The sequence below is a fragment of the Dermacentor andersoni genome, chromosome 1 (genome assembly GCF_023375885.2).
Source record: "Dermacentor andersoni chromosome 1, qqDerAnde1_hic_scaffold, whole genome shotgun sequence".
Lineage (NCBI taxonomy): Eukaryota > Metazoa > Arthropoda > Arachnida > Ixodida > Ixodidae > Dermacentor > Dermacentor andersoni.
The window spans coordinates 355185844-355209493 of record NC_092814.1 but is presented as its reverse complement, the minus strand read 5'-3'; the positions used below and the strand labels follow the sequence as shown (position 1 = coordinate 355209493).

Below are 23650 nucleotides of genomic sequence, written 5' to 3'. Positions count from 1 at the left end.
GAAAGCACAGGATCTCTTAGCATGCATAGCGCTAAGCTTAAGTTGCATGTCATTATTTATAGCACTTCGGCATGCCATGCGCAGATGACTATGGAGCAAAATGCTGTCATCGAGCAAAATGCGTGACACCCTGTGGCATTAATATGTTAAAGGACATCGGACGGGCTGCGTGACATTACTACAGGTTCCCGGAACTGGCACGGTCAGAAGTAAAGTCAGAAGTCAGAAGTAGGCCCTATAAAAGAATGCTCAACCAAGTGAAAACGGAGGGCATCAAGCTACAGGTCAAGCGTTTCGATGAGCAATGCACGTGTTTTTCCCCATGCACTCCATATATATCCTTTGTTCGGGCGGATTATTGCTCATTCTCCCGATTTCGTTCAGGAAAGCGCTGCTGCGCTTGACGACTGAACTGCTTGCCCTGCATAATGCGAGTCGCTGTCAACAGCCGTACGCAAAGTGTTCCCGTCCACTGAAGAAAACAATGGTATAGCATCTGTTCGGATAAATAAACCGGCGCCGGAACGTGTGGAGCGTTCGGTACTTGTGGTTTTATTTTCGAAGTATCATGGATCAAGCTCACCTCACAAGCAATATTACAGCACCCACTTGTCACCTGTCGGCCCCTAAAAACATAACGTTGTGGAGCAGAAGCCGCTGACATATGATTTACTTCTTGCCAACATTTTCAATCTAAATAAAGAAATTAAACGATACCTGCTGCGAGACTATCATGGTTCCATCCGAAGGCGGTAAGCCAGAGAAACGGGACGGGGATAGTCCGGCGACCATGTGAAGAGCCTTGAAGGACGTACTGAACATGCTACCTAGAACTGATTTCTTTACCACGCAGAAAATACACCGAGCCTGCCGACGAAGATTCCATGTGGGTGCACTTTAACGTCACTACGTATTGCCGAGTGTACAAGACAAGACAAAAAAAAGGAGAAGAAAAGGCAGGGAGGCCAACCAGAGGAGCAGCCGGTTTGCTATACTTACACTGAGGGTATACGAAAAAGGGATAATAGCAAACAGAACAGAATGAACAATATGTGTGCACACTGCACTGTCTGCATTGAAGCGCCATGGCCTCAAAGTAAAAAAAAAAAATAATAATAATTCCGCAGTGATTCAGTTGTAAATGCGAGAGAAATGCGCTAGCATTACGTCGCACCTCAGGGAGGTCCCGGATCCATGTGGATCCATGTGGATCCATGTGGTGAACTGCGTTCACCACATTGCACAATGTTGTTCAGAGCTCGCTCGACATACGTCCTGCCTCTTCGAGGAGCAAAGTGGAACTGACGGTACAGTCCGGAGCAAACTATATACCGTCAGTTGCTCTTCCAAGCTATCCCTCTCTCTCTCTCTCTCTCTCTCTCTATATATATATATATATATATATATATATATATATATATATATATATATATATATATATCTTTACCACGAGATAGGCTTCCTACGCTAGACACACAATCACTTTTTTTACACTTTGACACTACTAATAATAATGCATATATGTGTAAACAAGGCTCGGCGGAGGCTCATCTAGAGCTAATTTCCCAAACCCTAAAATGTACTACACTTTAATTATTTTTTCAACTCCTCATTTCACTATGCATTCGTCCGCATCATGCTGCAAAACCACACCATAACGTCGCAGTCTTGGGTCGCCAGTATACATAGAGTGATCAGGGGTGTCGATTTCACAACTTCCTTCGCCCTTGATCATTTTCCATACTATTTCCCAACTGTGGCGTTTGTTTAATGCCACGTGGGCCGTTCTCCAGGATGTGCGGATATAGAAAGCTTTCGATTAGGCACCCTGTAACTGTCGTTCGCTGCTTTCCGTTGCATGTCGCATTTCGTCGCAAGGAATGTCCCATCCGCGAAACAGCAGCATTTCCCTTGTGTTCTTGTGCGCGTCACTTTTTCGCGTGTATTGGTGAGTTCCACTTTAGCGAAGCGCTTCTTCAAACGAGGCGCTCCTTCGTCGAATCCCCCACAATGCGAAAACCCTCGTCTGCGCCTCGGACGGCGGTCGCCGCACGGAGGCCAAGTTCAGCGTGGCCGGGCTTTTACGCTTCAAATCTGCTTCGCGCAAAGCAAGCATAGAGCTCGCCGGCGTTTTCCGCTCGTGGCGAGTAGTAGTCTCCGTTGCCGCGCCGTGGAGCCGTTTTCTTCGCGCCAAATAACTGTAATCTGCGCGCGGCGGCGATGAGACCGGGGAGGACGCGCCTCTCCTTCTCAAGTCAGCCGCTCAAGGAAACCAGCGGCGGCTTGCACCTGCGACTCCCTCGCCGCCGCCGGCGTGTGGGCCGGGGAGACGAAGCGCGAGGGCGCGGCACCGGGCTGCGAGCGAGCAACGCACGCCGGCGCGCAGCTCTGGGGTCCGGAGACCGAGGAAACCGCGGCTTCGCGCGCCGGCGACGGCGGCGGCGCTGGGCGCGCGCACCGTGCCTCCGCGAGCATCTCCCACTCTCCCAGAGATCCGGCGTGAGGAAGAGGCGAAGGCCGAGGGCGCTCCGAAGCGCAGAGGCGGGCTGAGGTGCGTCGCAGGACGCAGGGCGGGGTCCCTCTTTGACCAGTCGCCGCGCGCAGAAGAGGAGCGGTCGAAGAGTCCCCGCCTCCCGGTGACGCGTGGACGCGCGTTTTTCCCGGCGTTCCACGGCGCGGAGTCCGAAGAGGGAGGAGGATGCGGCTGGGACGCCGGGCGGCTTCGCCCGCGAGGGAGGCGGTGGCGAACGAGAGAGAAAGGGCGACGCTCTCGAGGAGGAGGAGGGCGAAAAAAAGAGGCGGCCATGCCGGTCCAGCGTGGCGGCGCGCCTTGGGAGAAGGGAAGAGAGGCTTCGCGTAAATCCCCCCGGCGCGGAGAGACGCGCGAGCCGGGTCGTGTGGCGGCGCGGCGATGGAGTCCCTAAGCGACCCGCTGTGCCTGCAGGATCTGGTGGCCGGCGGCGGCGGCGACCCGATGACACCGTCCATGACGCTGGCCACCCTTGCGCCGCCGGTGGCGATGCACCATCACCACCACCATCACCACGCCGCCGCCATGGCGGGTCACCCTCTGGGCGGCGCGCTCAACACGGCCTGCTCGGCCGTACTGCAGCAGCACCACGACGCCGAGCAGAAGAAGCGAGGTGAGAGCCCCGCTGGTGACACATGCGGCGCGTGACCACCGCGAAAGTGACGCGACGATAAGTGCCGCGATCGCTTACATTGCGTTGTGGACTGTTCGTCACCGTTTGCCATTGAAATAGCGACCGCATTATCTCGCAGCGCTATCGGAGAGTCATGTGCACGCCCATGTCATCGGGCACCCTGTAATGCGGGAGTTGCTAAGTCCGGCGACCGCTGGTCGCTTTGTGGCTTGTCAGCTGCTGCTCGCTAACGCAGTGCGCGTTTCCTCAGATACCGATGCCTCTCAAAACACGTCTGTCAACTTCTCGACGCGCTGTCTCAGCGTTCCACCCCAAATCCACCAAGACTTCTCTCATCGTGAAATCACACTGTGTGTATATAGCTGCACGTGGGTCACTCAGCTGTTAGAATGTCATCGGGCCGTATCATAAGTTCCCAAGCGCCTTTTTTGATGGTCCTCATTCTTAGGAGCATCACGAGGGCCATCGGCAGCTTGATTCCAAGCCTGTTTGTTTTCGCGCAGTCACCGTGTCGAATCACAAGCACGTGTGAGTGGCGCAATCTCCCTGAAGACCCCGTTGCTTTCTGCAGCTTCTTCGACTTTCGGGGTGCTCGTTGCTACAGTTATTTTACCTGAAGAGTCGCCTTTCCTGAATAAATTATATATACGATAGCGAGAGGGTTAAAAAATATTGTTGGATTTTACGTGCCTAAACCATGATCTGATTATGAGACACGCCGCAGCGGGGGAATAATTTGGACCACCTGGGGTCCTCTAACGTGCACCTAAACCTAAGTACACGGGTGTTTTCGCATTTCACCCCAATCGAAATGCGGCCGAGATGCAATCCCGCGACCTCGGGCTTAGCAGCCCAAACACCCGAAAAATTTCTAACGCTTAGTAACCAATTTCAGTGCATCAAATTCTGAGTTTTCACGTAGCAAACAGAAATCGCCACTGTAATAACAATGTATATGTTTATTGTCCCTCCTCACGTGCCGGGAATTCCCGCTAGCCTTGTTTGTATTTATAGCTATACCAAACATCATGCGCAAGTGGTGAGCTGTTGCCACCTGTAAATCAGTAAGTGGTTGTCTACTGGTATACAACTGGTATCACATAAAATTCAGTTGCCCTTCCTTCTGCGTTAGCTATATATCTCTTATATAGTAATCACGTGGTTGCTCCATGGAGTCCTCGACGTGGTGAAGCTCTGCCATATATAGCCGTTGAAGTGAAGAGCCGCAGAGGTTCACGAAAGTCCAATATTGAGCAGGCGTATATATAGTCTATATATGGCGCTTCTTAATGTGTTATTCGTTCGGCTGTTCCTTTAGCTGATTAGTTTTCCCAGAGAAATATATTATTACTGGATGATGCATGTTAGCATTTTTTGATGCGATATGTGAGGAGCGTCCATAACGTATAGATTGGTTTTACGCTTTGCGGGAGGCACTTAAACGTCGTTATGGTCCGGGGCTGCTAGATTATAATGTAATTATAGGGAGTATTTCTTGTTGGGCTTATTGGTAAAGCGTAATTTTCAGCTGGTGTCTGTACGCCTCGGAGTAAATGTGTGTCAATTTGAGGCCCTCTTCTATAAATAACGTAATCGCACATGGTCACGGACATATATGCTTATTTATTCTGCCTTCAAGAATGGGTAATGCTTTCAACAGAGTATATTCAATATACGCTTATATTTGTGTTATACGATAGCTTGCGTTCACGAGAGTAGATGAGAGGCGACTTCTATTTTCCTTTCTTTTCGAGTATATCAAGTTCTCGCGGACCATAGAAAACTTGTCTGCAGCTGCCCATGTGGTTTTCCGGTTAGACCGTCACGTGGCTAACAGAGCGTTCACCATGGCTTAATCAAATGTACAAAACCAATGCGCGTTTCGTTAGCTATGCGTGCCAGCGGCGACAAAAGCGGTAATCTGTACCAGCGCCATATATGCTTCCTGCCTGTCGTCTGCCCTCGATTGGAAACGTACGCTTTCAATCACTTTTCTGCCGATTGTAATGTTACGTGTCAACACACTTTGCGCAGCAACAAAGAATCGTTCAGTGTACGGACCATGCACGTATACCTGCGCCTTAATGAAACACTTTTAATGCCGTTGATTTTTTCGTCATGTGACAATGCTTGCGTTATGTTTCGGCATTGTTAAGGCGGACATATCTGGGCGAGCTCGTGCGGGTGCACTGGTACAATCTTCACGACAAGACGACATAATTGCGCTCGTCTGTTCCCTTTCTTATACCCTGTGCCCTGTTGGTCAGTTTGTAGCAATGTTTTGACATGTCTGCTCACGTGCATGCGTAGTTAAACTGTGATAATTTTAGTGAAGCAAGTGACTGTATCGTGGAAGCGCGTGGATTAATATATGGAAATCAACGCACTAAGTAAGCCAGTGCGCCAGCTGAAGGCCACTGAAGGAACTCAATGAAAACCCATCAGCATACGCAAAGCTTGGCAGCTGTGTGACGACACAATATATCCGGATACTTGAAAAGCACAACTTGACCGTTCCCTGTTGTCGGTGGCTCTTGATGTTACATGGCCCAGATAATGATGCCAGCATGTCGCCAGTGCCTATCGCTTTTGCTAGTACCGTTTTGTGCGTGCGGATGAGCGTGAAACCATGACGGGTGTTTACAACATGACGCAGTACGCATATCTGCGTTGCGCATTAAATGAGCTTATTGATCTGGGAAATGTAGACAACCGTGCACGGACGCACTTATTTTTCGAAGTATTTTCGAGCAATACTTGAGGATAATTTAGTCCATTCTAAAGGGCAGTAGCCGCAGTCGATCAAGCGGATGTACTCAGAGTCGGAAGGGACTGGGAGAGAAAAATAGGTAGCTCAAGTGATCAGAGAGCCGGAACGCCGATAATGCATGACTGTTCGCTTGGAACCGTGCACGTGAAAGAGGGCTATTGGATTTTAAATCTGTCGTTCGTTCGTATATATGTTTCATGGGCTGAACAGCCTGGAGTATCACAGAGAAGCCGTGATTGCACTTGCATGCTTTGATCATTCTTACATTCAGTTACATGGGCATTCCTGCACTGCAGGCCTAGGGCATCGCTTTTGAAAGGTCGTTCGCCCACCCGTTTCCATTGTTGTCTTTATGGGATGAAGTAGAACAAAGATTTGCATTTAATAGATAGACGCTACGTCCTGTGTCGTCCTGGGTATAATAAGGGTGTAAAGTTCGATAAAGGCTCTTCATGCTCGGAAGTATATACCTCAGGGCACTACGGATCACTTTTTTTCTCGGGAAAAAAGTTATCCGCAGTGTGTGTGTAGAATAGAAAGTATGCTATTTCTTACAGTAGCCGCATTCGTTCGGTAAGTTTCTGTTCAGAATCTATCTCAGTGTTTTCTTCCTTTTTGCTATGTCATGTACTGTGTACGGCGCATACAATTTTGTTCCCTGAAATGGCTTGCCTCTTCGAACACTGTTGCGGCCGACCACTGAGCCGTGCCCTCGGAGTATTTGTTCTATATGTGTTGTTCAAGCAGTTTGAAAACTTATTTCTTCCTTGCTTGCGGACATCATCATCATTGTAATCATCATCATCAGCCTACTTTAAGTCCATTGCAGTACGAAAGCCTGCCCCAGCGATCGCCAATTACACCCTTGTCTTGCGCTATACAGCTGACTGCAACTTGCGCCTGAAAATTTCCTAATTTCATCACCCAACCTAATTTTCTGCGGTCTTCCACTGCGCATTCCTCGCCTTGGTACCCATTCTGTAACTTTAATGGTCCGCCACTTATCTGCTCTTCGAATGGTCGACCTGTTACCTACAGTTCGAAGGATTCTGCCATTGATTGTCGCGGTAATTTTTACTTCGCTTGCTGGTATTAATTAAAAAATTCACGCAAAGACTCCTCTGCAGGAGTTGTCTAAGTAAGCGTTGACGCTGTGCCACTTGCTCATCTCCACGCAGCCCGATGTCGTTATCAATGTTATGAAACTTGATCCGACCAGTATAAACGACAGCGCTGCGACTCCAAGAGCTGCTGCGGACGGCGGCGCAAGGTGAATGGATGACGCAAGCAAACTACACTCTAAAATAATTTACACCTTAAAAGTGAAAAAGGGTGTAAATGTGTCTATAACTCAAACCCTTAAGGTGTCCGTTATATAGATAACACCCTAAGGGTGTGAATTATAGACACATTTACACCCTTTTTCACTTTTAGGGTGTAAATTATTTTGCAGTGTACTGCAGGTGGCGGCGCCAGGTGCGCTGATGACGTTCCCATCATTATAAGCCGTTATCGCTCTTTAGCACCTTATCCATCCGCGTCGAACCATTATGAACCGTGATCAGTCGTACTCCAGCGACGACTTAAGGGACGGACGGACGGGTTTCCGCGTTGGGTATAGCATAGAAATGCTTGCGCATTAAAAGAAATTGTTGCACATTCTAGTCGTGGTTCTTTTGCTTAATTTCTGACTAGAGAACCCTTGAATGATGCGCTCATTTAAATGTCTTCCTCTAAATTGACACCCCCGGAGGAATGCATAAAGATTATGAATGACACATCTATAGACGCCCGGCTATATGCTATATAATCGATGGTACCGGCCGCTTTTCTGATTTTTAGTTTAGGTCTCCTTACCAATTTTGAGTTGTATTTCGAGGCATGTATCGATATATCGGCCATAGAGCTTCCGTATTTTTATATACGAACGAGGAGAGCTCTGAGACAAACTATATAGAGACTGAGTGTTCTGCTTCCATGAATCGTTTTGAAAGCAACCCGCCATTCTTTATATAGACCGTCTGGCAAGCTCTATTCACGTCTCTTTGGCGATTAGCATACGAGACTTTGCGTTTCTTTTTGTTAAGCTTCCACTAGTTTGCAACACTGGTAATCTATCTCGCCAATGCTTTTGAGTTACTTGTTTGCAAAAAAACACAGTGCAGTGAAGTCACGGCTCCTCGTTAATCCAAATACAATGAAGCTACAATCAAAACCACCTCACCATTATAAAGACGATCTCCAGAAGCCGTACGCAGGAAAATCGCACAAAACCGTATCAGCACAAGAAACTCAACTCAGCGTTGAGCAGAAGTCAGCGAACATCAGTGCATCAGAGCAGCAACAAGAAAGGCATGTTAATGCACCAAACCAGTGTGAGAAATGCATTTTAATGCATTTGAGCTGTGCCACAAACATAAGTGTTGCATACGAGTACACGAACATTTATACATCAGGGCAGCATATATGAACTGAAAGGTTGCGTAGAAGCAAACGAATATTAATTCGCCATATAAGCACCGTGCGAAAAAGCACACTCATGCTCAAGAACAGCAACAGAAACTAAAGTACATCGCGTCATTCAACGAACATTAATGAGCAGAGTAGTGCCAGAAATGCACATTAATGGCACTTAATTGACCGAACAAGAAACTGGCAATGCAAATCACAGCGCGCGACCAGACTCAGAGACGAGAAGGGACGAAGACGAGTGCTCTGAGCGGATGTAAATGGACAGCCTTGTGGAAGTGGCGCGTATGTCTATACGCCATGGGGTATTGGCCAAGAATCGGGTAGCCCAAAATTATGCAATAATACCATTAGAAAGAATAGATGTATTATAAAATGCAAAATAAATGAATCACTAATTGAGAACACGTAGTTTAGAATTTAAAAAAAGAAACAAATCAGAACTTGGCAAGAAATAGACATCTTTAGGCGGACATTTCGCAATTCAGTCGCACAGAACCTGAAAGAAAGTCCGTAACTGCAGCGCAAACTTTTCTCTCGTTGTGTCCAGCAGTCATGAAGTATATGCAGAAATAGATGAGACGCTCGTCTTCGTCCATTTTTCTAGTCACTGTAAGGTCTGGGCGCTGTGATTTCCAATATCATAAACACCAAGCTAGCCCGATCACATACCCTGTTGCGAGAATCTAAGGTGCTACGTAGAAGTGCACCAAGATTTATACACCAGAGAAGCATGAGAAACGCGCATTAATGCGCCCGCAACAGTATACCAGAAATTGAAGTGTAGAACATGATTAAAGTAACACCAATGCACAAGAGAAAACGAAAAAATGAACATTCATGCACAAAATTAGTATATTAGAAACAAGGGTAGCACTACACTAAAAGAACATTCTTGCACCAGAAAAGTATCACATATACCTATTAATTCACCACAGTTGTATAATATGAACACACACACACACACACACAAAGAGAGAGAGAGAATACAAAAGAATAGTTGCACAGACATAAGCCGACGTTAAAGCACCAGATCCTTGCCATGAACTCTGAGTTCATGTAGCATAACAGTACCACGAATCGAATAGTTGCATAGGAGTTAACCAACATTAGTGACCCCCAAACTAGGCAAGCAGGAAAGCAATATCGATATATAGCGCGAGCAACAACATCTAGATGCGTCGTTTCTTTTTTCGTTTTTCTTTGCATGTACTGCGTGCAGTACCAACTCAAAAATATTGCAAAGTAGCAGTATTATTTAGTATTAGGTTATTCAGAAAACTAGACATTTATATAGCACAAACTGAAAAATGAACAGGGAGGGAGAGAGAGAGCATGAAAAAATGCCGCTGTGTCAACGTTTAAATGTTGCGGCCTGTTAACCTATAGGCCGTCGTTACCTATAATACGCCAAATTTTATCGTATTGAAATCGCATTGCACGTAGTAGTCACGACATTGTGTATGCGCGCAGTACAGCAAGTTCTAGTATTAGTCAAGCAAGTTCTAATATTAGGAAGAGGGTGGAGTTTATTAAAATTTCAGGTCTCCCAAGAAAATAGTTTTTACGTAGATATCAGGTAAACACAGTTGACACATTGAAAGGACACCAACGCTATATACATAGTCAAAGAATTTGAAGAATGTTATGGAACCTTGTGCTATGAGCAAGAATTACTGCATTTTTATGTCTCAATATGTTTAAATTATAGGTTAACGGTAGACCTTAAATACTAGTTATGGCTATGAATACCTTACAACAGGTTGTTGTTATTTGTAACTTTTGTACACCATTTTTCCCGCGTGATAATGACAGGCTTGTCATGACGTACTTATGCGCGCACACGTGACCCACAACGTGTTATCCATCTCTCCCATTTTCAAACTCCACAAGAGCGTGTCATCAAAACTGAGACCATAAAATATTATTCGTTACGTATAGCAGTGTCACCGAGGTGCGCGAACAACGCAATTTTTTCTCGTGTATGTACAGCTGATAATGTTAGTATGTACTTCATATGGCACAATTCAATCGTGAGTGTGCTGTCTACGGTTGAATAACCCCTTTTATGCTTATCATTTCCCTTCCAAGTACTACTTCTGCTCAACTCATTGCGAGAAATCTAGAGAACTCAGACATTTCGAAGAAGTGTTGACGTGTTGAAAAAAGTGTTGAAAAAGTGGTGTCGTTCGTGACTACAAACGTAACCTAACGCGCAGTCCCACCAAAAAAGCAGGCCGACGGGGGTGACGTGGTGTGTCTGGCCCTCCACGACACTCCATTTACAGCTGTCTCCATAGGCTGTGTTGACGGTCGTAGCACGGTCCTATATATAGTGAGAAGAGAGCGCGTAGGCTTAATAGTTAGCCTCGAGTCCCAATTGTTGCCCCGAAGTCGAGAGGCTATAAAAGAATGCCATGCATGAGAGATGGACCTCTGTATACCCGGGTGCGTATTTGCGTAACCATTTGTCATCGCTATAGCGCAAAGCGCTACAGCAGGGGCCGCACTATCGATGGAAAGCTAGCTGGGAAATACAATTTTATGTGGCTTGCGCGGATGGCTTAACCAGACCACATAAGCTTTAGGTATAGGCGCACTTCATGATAGAGCTTTTGCTTGCTTGTTTGTTTCTTTGGTCCTTTCTTTCTGTTTCTTGCTTCATCTTCTTTTCTTTTCTTTTTTTGCTTACTTGGCTCCATTACAAAATGCATAGCTATATATATATATATATATATATATATATATATATTTTACATTTCGCAAGTTGTCTGCTATGCTTTCACGCCCTGACGCGGCACATCACGGCGCATAATTTATCACAAAACCAAAGGCTACAAAATCGAGTGACGATGCACACCGGGTTGTCGGCTGCTCCGCAGTGGCATCGACGTAAAATGACAATAGAAATGGCGCTTATAAGGCAAAATAGTCCTCAGTACATTGCTATTAATTATAGTGAAGTTGCGTTAGCAACGGCTACGTTTTGTAGTTAGTGATTGGCCGCATTAGTAAAGGTTACTGCCTTTCTGCGAGTCCCATGGTTGCATACGGTTGCTACATGTTTTAGTTAGTAAGGTTACTACCATTACACCTACTACTTGTGTTTACTACCTAGGTAGTCAATATCGCGACAAAGATGTGCTACCTTAAAGTTAGTAACGGCAACGAATTTTTCTTTCTTTTTCTTTTTTAGAAGAGCGGGTGAGCCATGATAGATGGGGGTTCAATGTAAAACGAAATGGATAGACGGGGGGTGGGCCATTGTGCGCTCCCGTTGGCTATACGCTATAGTGCGGTAAGGGGGCGCAGGGATTATAGTGCTGGGGGTTTGGCTAATCAAGAAGAGCGATGGTCCGTGACGTTGCAGGTTGTCATGGCTAATTACGAAGATGCGTAGGTTGTTTTCGAGATGAGATCACTTCAGCCATGATTTCAAGAGTGCCAATTAAAACAGTGCCTACGAATAATTACATAATTAGCGGTCGATAGCAGAATCCTGCTGTTGAACCAAGACACGGCCCTCACGAACAGTGCCCAGTGAAGAAGTAAATATATAAGTAACAGGAAAGTTGCGACGCTTACAACTTGTGCCTCTGCGATGCCATTTGGTTGCACGCATACTCTTGAGGCTTATCTAATAATACCGGCACGCAGACTGAACAGTTCCTAAATGCGGAGGCATGATTCTATTTAGGGAAGTCTTGTTCCAACGTAAATGAACGCGGGGGCTTGTGCCTAATCAGCGTCTATCTCCTCCCGCGCCTGTAGACGCTACAGGATAAATTCATACTTGTTCTGAATAACCTTTATTAGCCTTGGTGATGAGTTGGGTCTACGGAACGCTCTATAAGCCAAAATTTTCACTCCATCATTAATTTCCTTCTCCAGCACGGTACATGATGCCACGGTATACGCTGAAACGCTGATATCTCGACATGTTTACCGTGGTAAAGCAGAGAGGCGGCGCGTAAGTGGGCCTAGTGCATTATGGTGACGTATCCCGTGTCATCAAAGCTAAAACCGTCTGATTACTTTATGCAGTGATTTCAGCCATCGATACGCATGGTAAAAAACGCGGTAGTGAGTGAGTGAGTGAGTGATGGAACTTTGTTGTGAACGCCTGCAGAATGGTTAGCCTTCCCCTTTTAGGGAGGCGTTACCGTGACGCGGCCATGACGTCTTCGCGACGTGTGGCACCTCTACTTCGGCCGCGGCCGCACTACTCCCTTTGGTCGACCGCGCCTGCCCCTCTTTTGGGGTGGCAGCCTCCCTCCGGTTTCGCTCGGTCGTTGCCTTTCGAGGGCCGCCGAGATCTGCTGGACGGCCTGTGTTTGGACATCTTGGTCATAGCACCTCGTTGCGGCCTCGAGCCGTGGCGGGATCGTTGTCATCGTTGCAGCTTCATGCGGATTCTTAGCACAGTCCCAAAGGATGTGAGCTGCAGTGGCTCTTTCCTTTCGGCACACACAACACAGATCACTTTCATAAACACTTGGACACACGTGCCTCATCAGCACCGGGGTGAATAACGACCCTGTTTGAAGTTGTCGATATATAACCGCCTCCTTACGGGTCAAGCCCGGATGAGGTGGCGGCATAGTCCTTCGCTCTAGTCGGTACCATTTCACAATTTCATTGTAAGAAGTCATTTTGTCCTTCGTTTCCCACCACCACGACGGGTCGGCTGTAGTAGCAGCGGCGCGGTTGGTTAGTCCTCGCGCCGCCGCGTTCGCCGTCTCGTTGTGGTTAGCGTTGCCGCGATCCGACACATCACTGCCCATGTGGGCCGGAAACCACTTTATCACCACACACCGACTTTCACTCGCGAGATCGACCACACGCAAGACACGCGCGGCTTCACCACACACCCTTGCTCTGGCGTAATTTTTCACTACCGTCCGAGAATCACAGAGCACAGTCGTGCACTCGGGGTCGGCGATGGCCAGGGCAATGGCCACCTCCTCGGCTTGATGCGCCCCTCGAGTCCGCACACTCGCCGCTGTTCTCGTTGCACCGGTCGATGCCCCGACGACTGCAGCGGCGAATGCCCTTCTGTCATGTTGATACTCTGCCGCGTCCACAAACGCGGTAGTGTATCGTAAAATGGGCACCAATCATGCAGGTTGGGACGCTTTTAATAAATAAATAAATAAATGAATATGTATATATATATATACATATATATATATATATATATATATATATATATATATATATATATATATATATATATATATATATATATATATATATATATATGACGTCAAGGGCTTGTGAAGTTTTTAGTTACCACTTAATATCTTGCACGGATATTCACGTACACAACTATATTGACCGATCGACCAGTTCTGGGCGTGCTGTGTTTATACCGACAATAGGAGTAACACTGCGATTGAAGACGTCACATGTCACGACGTCCACGGCTGCAGAACCCACGGCTCTGCGCAGTGCGCTTCAATTTATTGATACAGAGAGTCGTTGTACATGGGCCGTGTTTTCCGACTCTAGACCGGCTTTACACAGCATGCAGTCAATACTCAGACGTACAGCTCACGAACAGCTAACATACGAAATCGTCAAACTTCATCATGACTTCAAACAGAAAGGCCACCAAATTATTTTCCAGTGGCTACTTGGCCATTGCGGTATCAGTGGAAATGATCAAGCAGACAAAGCTGCCCGAGAGTCGCATCAAGAGCAACACAACATTCCCATTCGTCTTTCCAGGACAGACGCTGCAAGGCAGCTTCGCCACCTGGCACGCAAGTTCTCTTTAACAGAGTGGAACACCCCAAATATAAGGCGCACCAGGTTGTGCGGACTGAACCCTTCGCTCCAACTCCGACGTCCACGCTGGCTTCACCGACGTGAGACATCTCTTGTATACTGGCTGTGGTTGGGAGTCGCTTTCACGAAGGCGTACACTACTTTGATTGGAATGACCAACAGTGCTGCATGCGACGTCTGCGGTGTGGAAGAGAACGTCAAACATTTATTGTGCGATTGTAATCCATTGTCATCGAAATGATTGAGGACCTTAACAGGGAGAGTGCAATAGAGTGGGATTGAAGATTAATATGCAGAAGACAAAGATAATGATGAATAACCCGGCAAGGCAACAAGAGTTCAGGATCGCAAGTCAGCGTCTCGAGTCTGTGAAGGAGTGCGTTTACCTAGGTCAACTAATCACAGGGAACCCTGACCATGAGAATGAAATTCACAGAATACAAATGGGTTGGATCGCATACGGCAGACGTCGTGAGCTCCTGACTGGAAGCTTACCGTTATCATTGAAAAGGAAGGTATACAATCAGTGCATTTTACCGGTTCTGACATATGTGGCAGAGACTTGGAGACTTACAAAGAAGCTTGAGAACAAATTAAGGACCGCGCAAAGAGCGATGTAACAAAGAATGCTAGGCGTAACTTTAAGAGACAGAAAGAGAGCTGTTTGGATCAGAGAGCAAGCGGGGATAGCTGATATTCTTGTTGTAATTAGGAGAAAAAAATGGAGCTTAGCAGACCATGGCAGGCGCGCAGGATGGATAACCGGTGGACCGTTAGAGTTGTTACAGAATGGGTGCCAAGAGAAGGAAAGTGCATTGAAGGACGGCAGAAAGCTAGGTGGGGTGATGAAATTCGGAAATTAGCATTAGCAGGCGCAAGTTAGAACCAGTTGGCGTAGCACAGGGTTAATTGGAGGTCGCAGGGAGAGGAGAGAGAGAGAAAGACAAAAGGGGAGGAAGGACAGGGAGTTTAGCCAGTGTAAGTACCGGCTGGCTACCTTGTGCTGGGGAAAGGGGTAAAGGGAATAAAAGGAGAAAGAAGAAGTGAAAAAAAAGAACAGGAAAATTCACACAGTAACGCGATGCTACACGCGACATCATTCAAAGATGGTCGCACAATTCGCATGTCCTTAAAAAACTTCAGCAAAGCCCTTAGGGCCTTGAGTGCCGAAGCCCGTCTGGACCAGTGTCCTAGAACTTTTACTTCTGTGCAGGGAGAGGCCATCGTCCTGCAGTGAATATAAAAATAGGCTGATGATGATGATGACCTTTCACAGATTATCTGAATAAGCAATCAACCCATTTTCCCTCTGTTGACCAGCCTTCCTTAACAATCATTTAAAGCTGTTCCGCTAATGCGAAAATTCAAATAAGACAACAAACGATGATATCGTTCCTCGCCAACGCACGAACAGCTGCACTAGCCGCCAAATGATACTGAGGTCGTGCTCACGGTCGATCACTTCGGGGAATACGTTCATTTTTGCCTGACTTGACGTGCAGCGCAATGCCTCATTGAAGTGGCGGTCATACCGTCGTCTGGCTTGTATGATTGCTCAGAGAAAGTGATGTCTACGAAAATTATCGATCGAGAGTGACGGCCGCTGTATTCAGGAAACGCTTCGTTGTCAGTCGAGACGCTGTTTTGTCCTTGGTTCCTGCATTCGCTGTCATTTAGCTCTGTGTACAGGGTCTCCAAAGTTAAACTAACAGTATTATTAATAAAAACGCTATGACAGCTACGCACAATCTGATTGCTCGGATGGTCTCTGCGCGTATGCGGACACAATTTTCGCGACAAATTAGAGTGACCAAACGCATAATCAATAAAAACTATTCTTAATTAACTTTTCTACTATCCCCGTTATGGTACATGTTTATATTTGAAACGTTAAGACAATGGTATTTGAAGACAACTTCACTTAGTTTCATTCTCCTGCAGCGATTCGCTTTCGAGATATTCGTTCGGTAATTTTGCATTCAGGGACTTGGATGAAGGCATAACGTCAAGCCACCATTGTGACGCAGCTTGCTGCGTGTGGCACATCGTCTGCAAGCCGAGCGAGGCTGATAACAGCGGCGCTGTTGCTCTTGGGCAACGAATGGGCAACGAAGACCAGCAACGAATGACTTCCTTCCATTCACTCACGTTGAAGTTCCTTCACGGCTTAAGCTTGCGTCGAGATACAGGTGTGTGATTGTGAAATTAGCTGAATGAGTGTGAAATTTGGTGATTAATATTTCGGAACTGAAGCGCCCCCGGAAAATAAAAAAGAGAGTGAAGTGGTCTTCGAATACGATTTTCTTAACGTTTAATATACAAGGATATACCATAATCATGATTATCTACTCCGCATTGCCTTGTGCGGCGTTTGTGTAGGCAGAACACACAAAGGGACCCCGTAAATTTCGGTGGGGAGTCGCCCGCCACCTCCCCATAACATTAAAAACATGTGCACCTCTACAGTTATACGTCATGTCACACACCTGGACACACACATGCCCGATTACCCCTGAAAGTTACCAACCCTGCATCGCATGACCACCGCGACTGAGCACTACAAACGCATATTGGAGTGCCGTTCGCGACGTGCTGTGTAACACTGCCTATACTGTAGGACACGTGTGCGCCCCTATGCTCGGTGCACGCTTTCAGTTTATGCATGCACGCGTGTTCGCCCGCGTTATCTCCGTAACTCGTTATCAAAGGGGCAGCTGGAGTGCCGGCCAAGCTCAAGTGGCTTACTTCCGCATACCTAGAAGGGACGAACAAAGAAACACAGGGTAGGGATGGAGAGGCGGGAGGGCAAGAGTCGGAATCAGCGAGACTAAAGAAGAAAGGCTCCCGAGTGGTAAGAGACAAATGGGCGCAGCAGACTGCTACATGCACCGCACCCGCACGTTGTTGTGAACTGCTATCGTTATGTATGTATGTATGTATGTATGTATGTATGTATGTATGTATGTATGTATGTATGTATGTATGTATGTATGTATGTATGTATGTATGTATGTATGTATGTATGTATGCATGTATGTATGTATGTATGCATGTATGTATGTATGTATGTATGTATGTATGTATGCATGTATGTATGTATGCATGTATGCATGCATGCATGCATGCATGCATGCATGCATGTATGTATGTATGTATGTATGTATGTATGTATGTATGTATGTATGTATGTATGTATGTATGTACACACATTCAGAGACGCTTGGCTCAGATAGTGTTGTTCACTATAGGCACATCTACCTGCTCTTGGTCGCGCTTAGATTTGAGAAAAGCCAACAAGGTTCGGAGCCTACAGAGCAAGCCTTATGGTGTCATCGCCTCGATCGTGTAGTGATTGTCCTATTGACAAAATGGTGTCTCGGCACTGGTAGCCTAGTGAAGGCTAACACATTAACAACTCTGGCGAACAAAACCCCGTATGATGTCCGATGTCGTTCCAGCCGAGGGGAAACACCTCATTAGCATTCAAGCACTCATTTGATATGAAGACTAATGTCTAATTGATCAGTATCTGTGCAAAGCGTCATATTGTCAACATTTAGCCCCGAAATAAAAAAAAAAATGTCTAAAGTATATCGTAATGTGGGCGTTGCCCTATGTAGGTGTACAGGCAGCTTTGTATAGACAGCATTTGCCAGAAGTGCGAAAGCTCATGCATGTGCGAGAAGCGGGGCTTCTGGCTATACGCCAGAAGAACTGCCACGACGTTTATACACAGCTGAATGTGACAGAGAGTTACTCGCAAAAGTTCACGCACTGCTCAAATTATAGACAACGGTCGACACTGAAGGGGGTAAAGACTTATTCGCGGAACATGACGGCTGAAGACAAGCTTATAATCGGTTGGTTATCACGTCCATTGACCGGGTGCCAACCAGCGTCAATAAAACTATATCCGTGTTTATGGAGAAGCCATGACGTATAAAAATCGCGGTGGGAATTAAGAAATAGCTGCAGCCCATCTGTTCTGCTGTGAACTATGTCACCTATACCAACCAGCTGAGAATGGGTCGTGTTTTGTGACACAATAGCAGCTCTTGAGAGCGTCATATCTGCTTTACCCCCAAGTCATATACGAGCAGATGACGTGTGGACTAAGACAAAGTAACCATCGTTCTCTGTAGAAAGGGCTCAATCTCATCTTTCAGTGGCTTCTGGTCATCGTGGCATTGTCGCTATCAGCCTCGCTGATGAGGCTGCGCGGCCATGCACACGAAGGCATCCACATTATTTAAATTCCACTGGTGAGGGCGGACACTGCGACATGTGGAAACTTTGTTTGCTTGCTCGCACTACGACACAAGCTCTCCGAGTTCTCCGAGCGCCTTTTAGTTGCCACCTACGCACCAATGACTTTTTGTTACGGCTGCAAGTGCCAAGTCGCCTCTCCTGCGGCGATGCGACATTGCTGTATACGACCTCTGGCTGGGTGAGGGATTTACGAACGCCTGTTCTTACCGCCTTGAAATGGCCGATACGCCAACATGCGACACTTATGGGTCTGAATAACTCATCGAACACCTCTTGTGCGCTTGCCCTCAATATGACGTCCAGTGCCTCTCTTTACAGGCCGCCACAAAGCCGACATGGCTCTCGAACGCCTTCCTAAACCGAAATTCTTGGCCCCTGGCCACATCCGTTGATGGTGTACAAAGCTATTCGTGCGCAACAGCAGTTTTCGAAGAGCACTTGCCCCAGTGATCGTTTGCAAGTCCTGCTGTCCATCCTCCCGCGTTCACGCAGTGCTCCCTCTTTTCCCCTTCCTGTTCCCCCTGTACCTTACCCTCAGTGTAGGGTAGCAAATCGGACGCTCATCTGGTTGAGCTCTACATTTCCTCTTGTTGCTTTCTCTATCTCTTTCTCTCCACCCACTTTTGAATTGTTGGCAGAGGTATGAGGCGAAGGGAAGGGGAAGCTGCAAAAGTTGCAGAGCTGTGAAAGAGGTGGGTGGAGAGAGGAAATAGAGAGAAGCATGACATTAGCCTGGTCTTTAGACACGAATGAACATACCTTGCCATATGTCTCCGTCAGCGCACCTCTTCGTCTTCTTACTCCGTGCTTATGGGATACCAGCGCTGGCCAGGAGGTGCTATACGTCAGTTTGAGTCTGTAATTAAAATATGCTGACGCCGTGGGTTACGTAGGGACCCCATGATAATCACACGACATTTTGAACGATAACAGTCGGGCGCTTGTATCAAGGTTCGGGTTAGTACGATGTGCGCTAATGCGTACTAAAAAGCCTAGTGTTTTCCACTGTACATTTATTATAAAACATGCTTGGCCGGTTAAGAGAGATATAGAGAGCGGGCATAGCAATGGAAAGACTATTCAAGAGAGAATTCTAAGGAGCCGTTGCTATTAACTTACCATGGTAACCATATGCAACGGCAAACGTCGGAAACGGTCACCGACAAAATGAAATGTCCCGTGTGCTTTGTACACCACCTATTGCCCGCAGGTTTTCTAACAACGACCGGACTGCAGGCGGCGCAGTCATCGCAGTGCCTAGAAATGGCTCAGGATAAGATAAGAAAAAAAGAAGCTATAAGTCATCTTTGTAATAGCTCGTTTTATTGACTCGTAGTTGTAACGGAGCCATAGAGTATATACCGATGTCGAATTGGAGAGTGGCCAGAAACGTGGACGGCCGTGGTTAATGCGTCATTGAATTGCGCAGTGTCCCTACCGAATACAATAATTGACGAATGTACGAGGCGAAAAAAAAAGAATGCAGCGTTTAAGAACCGACTTCAGCTTATGCAGAGTTGCGTTAAACTCGCAGTTCAATAGGTAGTGTCGTTGACATCGATGCATTGTCGTATTACAAGTGTTGTATTCCCGCTACATACGGGGTGCGTTTATGCACAAGTATATATATAGGGCTATTTTGACATTGGGTATCTATGCTCTTTGAACGATAGAAATTGGTTTATTGTTGTGAGTTGTGTTCAGATTAATTGTGCCCCGCGCGCTGGCATGCCAACACGCTCGTTCATTCACCTAATCTCGCGATCTCGATTCGACACGGTGCGTCCGCCGCATTACGCTTTTGTGTGCACCACATGCTTCTGAATCTTGTCGGACGCCGTTTAGCGTGCGCGCGTAATTTTACTCTTGGCAGCGAATGAGGTCGTTGCTTGTGTGCGTGCGTGCGCCTGTGTTTGCGTTTGCGCCCACGTGCATAGTGATCTACGAGTAATAAATAGTTCGATACGACTTGTTTACCTACTCGGGTGAAGATTGCGCGTGCTTTTTAAAGCGTGTATTAACTTACTGCGATGATATTCCAGATGTCGAGAAATTTGAGAACATGGGTACAAAGGTATGCCTTGAAAGTGGAGAAAGGACACTCGATAAAGCTGTGCTTTTGAATATATTTTTAATGACGTCAATTAAAAAAATAGATAAAGATCAGTAATGTTAAGCATAAACTGAAAAAAAAAGGCATTGCTCAGATATTCTATAGCCGATTGTTCTGCTTTTAAAACTGTGTTTGTTTGAGATTTCTTTTTACAATGGCTAATCGTTTAATTGGCACAAGTTTTCGCGAGCTTGATTAACCGACATTTACAAGTTATGCGGTTGAAAGAGGTCCAATGCTACTCTCACTGGCTTAGTCACTTACAATTTGCTATGGAAACGAAAGGATGCTACTGTAACAGCCCATCATTTGAGGAGATTCAAGTGGCTCAAATGAGGATGCTGAAATGGCCGCACCTAGTTCTTCGGAAAGGTGGGCTCGGAACTTCATTCGATAAGCCCTTCAGGTATCAGGCGCCTGAGCCGGGGTTTAAGAGAGTAGAATAAGCTCGTTTCGCCAGGTCATCAAAATAGATATGAGCTATATACGTTGGTGAGAAGATACGCAATGGGTTCTATTCTGGTGGTGGCAAAGAAACTCAGAAATACGCGATCAAGTATGAACTCGCCACGAAAAACGTAAGGAAGGGGCTGCAAAAAAAATGCCAGAATGTGTCATTAAAGGGAATGCGTTATTATCAACACATTTGATCTAGCTGCATGCGGTTGAAAAAGAAAACATTCTGCTAGAAGGCGGCTGGAAGTCTGAAAAATGATGCTTGACATAATTAGAGCCAGATTTGTATTTATTTATTTTTTTTCATTCGAACACATTCCGATTTTAAACCATCTACGGCATGGTAGTATGATTCTCCCTCTTTGGGTGGTTGGATTAATGAAATGCGTCGTAGATTGGCATAGACGCCGTCTAATTTTCTACTGTAAGGACCAATCTGCACACGTTGCGTCACGTAATAGGCCCCGTTTATTTCAGCGCTTGCACTCGTCATACTACATAAGACGGCATCGCAGCTGGCGTCGGACTCTTGGCGTCACTTGTGGGACATGAGAAAGCCATCTCAGCACACAGCAGATACTCCCACTAATGATAGTTGTACTTAAGTGAGCGAATTAACAATATTTACGTCTTCACTTTTGTCTATTCATTATAGGCTGCGTGTTGCATTTGCGGAATTGGTTCAACAGATACAACACGCAATTACGCATTGCCCATTTAGTAGCAGTCCCGGAACTTTTGAGCAGCCTTCACCTGAAAGTCGCGTGAAATATATTGTCGGTGCAGTTAACAGTTTCGCCGATGTCTCCTTCGCGGCTTCGCGGACACACTAGCAGGGACGCCATTGTATTTAGCAGCAGATTTGGGAACGGATATTACGAATTGGTGCTAGCGTCAGAATCTCTGCTGAATGAAGCAAGAGTCACATGCCGCACGGAGCTCTGGAGATAGCAACATTGGGTGATGAAAAAGATTGATGGCGCTTTGGCAGCGTGGTGATTTGGTTAGCTAACGGAAGGTTTCGATGTGTCACGCCCGCCTTTTGAAATAGTCGACCCGGAGAGGTGGTAATACTTTGTCTCGGCAGAATTTTAGAAGAAAAAAAATTGTGTTCGAAGTAATAAGAGAAAGGAAAGAAATTTGGCACATACGCAAATGACGAATGCCTGCAGCTGCATCGTTGCATTGCGCGCAGTGCATATATATATATATATATATATATATATATATATATATATATATATATATATATATATATATATATATATATATATATATATATATATGAACAAGTTTATTTCCCAACGCCGCGAATTCATTTCAGTTCCTATGATATTTAAAAAATAATAAAAGCGAACCCCAAGTCAAAATAGCGTGAGCGGCTCATGTCTCTCCACCTATTTGGAAGCACAATTTGTTTTGTATCTTGCGATATACGTTATCGACCCATTTCACGGCAATCCTGAGGGCGTCGCCATGTTTGATCACGCAGTGACGCGTCCAGGTATTGCATCAGCTGCCTCCGTTGCCTCCGGGCTTTCAATTGATGTGCATGACGCCGGTGCAGATCGGCAAGCTTTTGTTTTTCGCGGATATCGTAGACGGCGCCTGCTTGGACGACACAAAGCTTTCGCAAGAGCGTCGGAGAATACGTAAGCGCTTTCCAAGCTCATTGCACCTTGTACAAAGGGTGCAAGCTGCGAATACGGTGCTTGTATACTAGAAGCGGGGCTAGAATTGGTCTTCCAAGCTGTACATACTTTTCGCTTCTGAATTAAATCAGGATCAGTGTAGTGTGCTCTTCGTTCCTTATTTGCCAATAACTTAGAAGCAGCGGCTTGTCATGTTTCTGAATCAGTAACGTTCCTCGTTGCGGTCACTATCTGATCGTTTATTTTCTGCCTAATCGCTCTCAGTTTGCGGTAGATTTGTTCTTGCCGCGCACAAGGCTTGGAACGCAGATGTTCCCTACTTTGTAACAGCTTGTAGTAAATACGTATCATCCCTAGTCACTGGCTTACTCTGTGGACCGTCACGGAACGTTCACCTTCGTATATATTTGCGAGCTGTTGGTCTATAGTCCTTCACCCACGCTTCGGAGGATTGATTCTAGAACACACCTGTTCACTTATATGCTTAATATGTGGGTGAAAGAATGGGAGTAAGGTTAAGTGTGATTTGGGGTGAATGTGTGTAGATGGTGTGTGGGAAACTTACTATGCCAGGAAGCGCTGCTACTTCCTTGGTCACTGTGTAGCGAGCGGTGTACTCACTCTTGCCGGCGTTCCGCGGTTCAAGTCCTTTGTTTAGAGCTTAGCTGGCGGACGAGTAAATTATTTTTATCCTCGAGGAAAGCCGTGCACTGCGCAGGGCCGGCAACAGAAGCAGTCCTTGCGTAGCAGCAGTCGGTGAACTTGGCCCCACACAGATTCATTCCATTCCTTGAAATGCCAGTCACTATTGTTGCTGCCAACCACTGCACACGTCTTTCCTCTACCATTCCACCCTTTGCAGCATGACTGGAGCACGGTAGGTCAGCGATCACCCAGTTGCAGTTCCGACAGCTGACCGCACAGTAGCCGTCTATATGCAGAAATGGTTTCGCATTCGCCTAAGGCA

At 46.4% G+C, this 23650-nt stretch overlaps 1 protein-coding gene across 1 annotated transcript in view; it reads left to right on the top strand.

Moving 5' to 3' along the window:
- Positions 1 to 1463: 1463 nt before the first annotated feature.
- Ptx1 (pituitary homeobox homolog Ptx1) overlaps positions 1464 to 23650 on the top strand; it is a 140443-nt gene continuing 118256 nt past the window's right edge. The window contains exon 1 of the mRNA XM_050166958.2: positions 1464 to 3143. Within this exon, the coding sequence (XP_050022915.1) occupies positions 2912 to 3143 (232 nt within the window). The 5' untranslated portion in view covers positions 1464 to 2911. The remainder of the gene's footprint in view (positions 3144 to 23650) is intronic.